The sequence below is a fragment of the Henckelia pumila genome, chromosome 1 (genome assembly GCF_033568475.1).
Source record: "Henckelia pumila isolate YLH828 chromosome 1, ASM3356847v2, whole genome shotgun sequence".
In the NCBI taxonomy this organism is placed as follows: Eukaryota; Viridiplantae; Streptophyta; class Magnoliopsida; order Lamiales; family Gesneriaceae; genus Henckelia; species Henckelia pumila.
This window is the reverse complement of record NC_133120.1, coordinates 181,085,422-181,090,896: the sequence shown is the minus strand read 5'-3', so window position 1 is coordinate 181,090,896 and position 5,475 is coordinate 181,085,422. Positions and strand designations below refer to the sequence as shown.

At 36.0% G+C, this 5,475-nt stretch overlaps 1 protein-coding gene across 1 annotated transcript; it reads right to left on the bottom strand.

Annotated features, from left to right (window-relative positions):
• Window positions 1-340: 340 nt before the first annotated feature.
• Window positions 341-3,093, bottom strand: LOC140875520 (uncharacterized). The gene is made up of 9 exons (XM_073279224.1): window positions 2,936-3,093; window positions 2,779-2,839; window positions 2,475-2,666; window positions 1,847-2,028; window positions 1,580-1,754; window positions 1,284-1,489; window positions 1,064-1,189; window positions 884-987; window positions 341-739 (listed from the first exon to the last, which is right to left on the bottom strand). The coding sequence occupies exons 1-9, from the start codon at window positions 2,976-2,978 to the stop codon at window positions 545-547; spliced, it is 1,284 nt and encodes a 427-aa protein (XP_073135325.1). The 5' UTR covers window positions 2,979-3,093; the 3' UTR covers window positions 341-544.
• Between the last annotated feature and the right edge of the window lie 2,382 nt (window positions 3,094-5,475).

Sequence of the window (5,475 nt, the reverse complement as noted above, 5' to 3'; positions counted from 1 at the left end):
TGTTTGAAGTTGTATTCGTATCTATCAATCTTAATTAGTTTCGGATATTTATACATATTATATATACTTTAATATTTATAATAATAAATAAATTATAAAGTTAAATATTATTGTTTACATTAATTAATAATATAATATTTGTTAAAATAATAAAAATATTAATTATATTGTTAAATTTGTAAAAAGATAACAAATAAAGGATAATAATTAATATATGTAAAATAAAACGAGAATATTTTTTTGGTGTAAAATTTGAATTAAATGGGTTCGATATAAATGTTGTATTTAGTGCAGAAATTACACTATTTTAATCTGAAACTTGCACCAAAATAGACTTTATGATTGGAGAAGGCCCTACTAAAAATCTATCGGGGGAAAATAAACGTTTGAGTCGCAAATAAGTGTGCTTATTTGACGAGAAATGGACTACTCACCAATATCGCAGCAAAAGAAACATTGGCATTGTCATTGTCATTGACAAGGTCCAATTACACAGATTTACACCATATTTACAGAATTATCTTGAAGGAAGAAGTTAACAGCACTAGTAGTTATCTCCCAACCATAAGTGTCGAATTTCACGCCAGTCCACATGAAGCTTCGGAGTGGTCCTTGTGGCACCACCCATTCTGGTCGTCGTTGTCTTAGCGATAGTAGAAAAAAGAACCTGAAGCAGAATGGCCATCACCAGAACCACCAACAGAACCCGGCGTGCCAAAAATGAAGACGTATTACTTATCTGCAACTTCGGCATAAAACATAAGCTCAGCAGTTTGTATAGCAAATGCGAAACTAACTAGAGCAGACACATTCTATCATAGGAAAGAGTATCATCAAATGCAGCTAAAAGTGTGTACTGTATTTACGGAGAAATCAACCTAACCTTGCTCATGTACTGATCATTGCCAGGAAGATTTCTATCAGCACGCTCAAGGCAATAGTGTAGCATATCGATTATTGTCAAGGCGGTGGCTGGATCCTTGTCATCTGAAAATCAAGAAAGTGAAACTTTTTGGTGTAAATAATATTATATCTGGGGAGATGAGGATGCAGAGTTATGAACCTGGGATGTCGAAAATTTGTTTTGTTGGAGAGATGCCCAATAACTCTGCTATATGAACTCGTATTTTTGCACGATCAGAAAGTGAGAGTAAATCTCCGTGTGTGATTACTACAACAGGCTTGTCATCTGAGGCATAAAGAGACCAAATTCATTAACATTCCAACTTGAAAAAGAGGGAGTCGTGAAATGGATACCTTTCTTTTAATGAAAAAGTGGATACCTTTGAATGACAAGAATGGGTTGTTGAAAGTTGTAGCTATCATTTGAGTTAATCCATTATTAGTTCCATCATCACTCCCCATTGATTCTAAAATGGAGATCCCATTAACCACGAATATGACGAAGTTGATTGCCCTGATTTGACCACGACAACTCTGTCGAGCCTTACACTTCAATTGAGTTTTTACACACAAACTATCAGATTTCCTATCGAGAAAAAAATCAACAATATTACTCGAGGACTGCAAATCGAAAGTCAAAATAATTTGAAAAAAATTATACAAATTTATAAATAACCTTGTCACAAGTTCTCCATGACGGACACCCTTGGTCATCCAACCCTCGAACACGTTCACATTTTCGGATGAATCATCAGACAAACTACGAGAGTCGTACAAGCAAAATGAACCAAAACCTGTTGGGATAATGTATTCATGGAGGAAATAGGTTGCGTCTGCCCCAGAAGAGCCATCTGTTTGAAGTAAACGAGAGCTAAAAAATCGTTGTTCATTGATATTGAAGAGCCTTAAATTTATAACAAAGAAAAAGAAATGGTACTCATACACGATACTTGTGCGCGTTCTGATGCAAAAACACTGTCTTCAAGAACATCGGAAGTTTTGTTGACAAGAGTGCTCTTTCCAGAACCCTTTGGTCCTATTAACAAGAGTGACGTGATTTTTGGGATGCTATAATCCTTCAAGCACATGCCACCTGCGTTTTCAACCCACGAACCTGGGGTGTAGCTGAAAGGTATATACCACCACATAAGTTCACTAAGCTAAATTAAAAATCTATTCTATCATGAGCACAGGGTCCGTTGTATACGACTTTGCACATATTCGGGGAGGTTAATCTAGATTTTAGGACAAACGTGCATCTGGATTCCGATCCAACCAGTAGCCGGAAGTGAGAAAGATTGTCTGAGAACAATTCACAGCAGCCTTTTGTCCTATACATTGTCTAACTTGACACAGGGAGTTCTGAAAGCTTTCTTGCAAAGCCCTTAATGGAAATAGATCCCTCAAAATCAAATGTCGGGGTTATGTACCAAAGTTATCAAAATACACAGTGCCAATATCATAACAAAATTCACCAGAAGCAACATAAGTTAAAACTAAGCAAGATCACACCAAAAACAAATACTCTTTTCCAGCCACCTAAAAAGAAACAAAACAAAATCTAGGCATACCTCAAAATTTTGCGTTTCCCCTCTTCGAATCTCTCGAGACGGGTCCGTAAATCTTCATAACTCCTCAAAACATCTGCATAGGCCTTGCATCTCTGCCTCTCAGAAATATTGAGATAACCCACTTCAGAAAATTCCTCAAAATGCAACCCGCTCTCCCCATTCACTCGCTTAGCATCCAAGCCCTCTTCTCCACTGGACACCAAAATCAAACCACAAGAATCAGTTTTTAATTCCCATTAAATTTCTGACACTTTTCATCGCTCAAGCAGAGCAAGAGAAACAAAACCAAACCGCAAGCACGTACCTAGAACAATCGGATTTAAGGGATACATTGGACAAATCTTGGCTAACAAATGATGCGTCCTCTAAACAAAAAAATATATACATATTACCCAAACACACAAATAAGTATAACTTTGAATATCCGTCTCCCGTTAAAAGATGAGGCAAGAAAGAAATACCGTTTGACGAAGAGGGAGGAGGAAGAAAACTTTCGCCACCCATGATTCCAGTTCACACAGTTTTCTTACAGTGAAAAGAGCAAACCTTAACGGAGAAGGAAATTTGGCAGAGAATGAAGAAATTATGATCGGTGTTGAAAATGAAGAGTGATGTGGGAAATGATGCTGACACTCGGGATAAAGATCCTTTAGCGACGTGGCATTTAAGTCCCTGTTAGATTTATTTATTATTTTTTAGTTTGGATTTGAAAATAATTATTATTATATTCAAAAATTCTTGTAACATCCTCTCACATTTTAATTTTATTATACAAAGGATCTTTTACGCAACTCAATTATTAAAAATATTATTTTTTAAAAATATGTTTTATGGGAGACAATACGATGTTGTCCATATCTATTATGAAAAAAATTTTGATATAAAAAATATTATTTTTTTAATGAGACAAATCGAATAAGAGATCTGTTTTACAAATTGACTTGTATAACGTTTCATAAAAGTTTATTTTGTGTATTTATATATTTAAAGGTAGACTCATTCGTCTCACAAGCGATCAACTAATTATTATAATCGAATCACAGATCCAAAATATTGTAAATATTTAAAAATCACAAAAGCACATATATATGAGACTGTCTCACAGAGCAATTTTTTGAGACAAATATTTTAAGCTATAATTTTTTTTTAAAAAAAATTAATAGAATTAATTTGATGAAAAAACTTATAGAACAAGTTTAAATTAAATATGTACATTGAGTCAGTTTGGCACGTATGATGGGATAATTATATGTATGTAAGGATATATAGTATGAGAAAAAAATTAGTTTTGTTTGGTATGTTTTTTGTGTTAAGGATAAAAGTGTGTACAAATTTATAGATGTCAAAAATACCCCTGTTGACTTCCAACATTAACTAATCCATTTTTCTGTTTTTCTTTTTTAAAATCATGTTTATCAAAATATAGCAAACCCAACACTTCGTCATCTTCATCCGACCTCCTCCAAGTATTCGTACGTCACTCGTTCACCTCCCTCTCTACACACGTTTTCAATCCAACAAGTGGTATCAGAGCAGGTCTTTCTTTAACCGCTGATACATTTTATACTCTAAATGGCATCCTCTTTTAACAAGATCTCTATGTTCTCTAAAGAAGATTACGATGACTGAAAAATACGAATGCAGACACATATTCATTCTCAAGATGATGACATGTGGTATGTCATCACTTATGATCCCATGTAGATCTTAAAGGCCAACACAGCCATTGCTATGACAGGTGGTGGACCAGAGATGATAGAAAAGAACAGGTCGGAATGGACTACAGAGGACAAGAAGAAAGCCAACCTTGATAATGTGGAGAAAGACATCCTCTATAAGACTTTGGACAAGACCATATTTAGTATGATAAAAACCTGCACAACAGCCAAAGAGATAGGGAGAAGATCGCCCAAGTGTGCGAAGGGAACGACCAGATCAAGGAAAACAAGTTCACCGTTGCAATCCAAAAATTTGACAATGTAAAAATGAAGTCAGGGGAAACCATGGCTGAATTCGATGAACGATTTAGTAGCATCGTCTGCGAGCTTATTATTATAGCTAAATCATATTCTAACAGAGAAATTGCTTCGAAGGTCATGCGTGCACTATCTAGAGAATGAGATGTAAAGACGGTGGCCATGCGAGAATCTAAGGATTTGAGCAAGCTAGAACTTCATGATATATTCGTTGACTTGAAGGCATATGAGTTTGAGCTAGGCATCTGAAATGAGAAAGAACCATCCACTTCTCAACCAACCAAGGCACTTGTTGTAACTCCTGATGTTCAAACACCTTAAGAGGAATCATGCAAGAAGACTGCTAAGAAATAAGCAATGAAGCCATGTCTCTCTTCTTAAAAGATTCAGTAAGTTCATGCGAAAGAATAAATCAAAATTTCCAAAATCTTACAACAAAAAGTATCATACAGATGATGCCTCTCAACGTATGACAGTCCTGCTCTAGCTGAACCTCAGTCGGGTGCAAAACAAGCGCCTCATTAGCTATATACTGTCGCAACAGAGATACGTGGAACACATCATAAATGCTAGAAAGATAGGGGAAAATCCAAATGATAAGATACATCCCCAACTTTCTCAAGAATCTCAAAGGATCCGATGAATCTTAGTGATAACTTACCCTTCAGCCCAAACATCGTCACCTTCTGGAGATTTTTAGAAAAACATACACTACAGCCTGAAACTATATACTGTAGTGATCTGCACTATGTGTTGGCAAAACTGGTCTGCCGGCCATGAGCAGCTTTGACTCTCTGCTTGATCAACTCCACTTTATCGACAATATGCTAGAATAACTCTGGTTCTTCAACCTGAAGCTCACCAACCTCATGCCAAAACAGAGGTATATGACAACGGTGTCCGTACAAATCCTCGAAAGGTGCTACGCTGTTACTGCGATGGTAGCTGTTATTATACGCAAACTCCACTGTGGGTAAATGATCTTTCCATGCTGGAAAAAAAATCCATCACAGAATCTCTGAGCA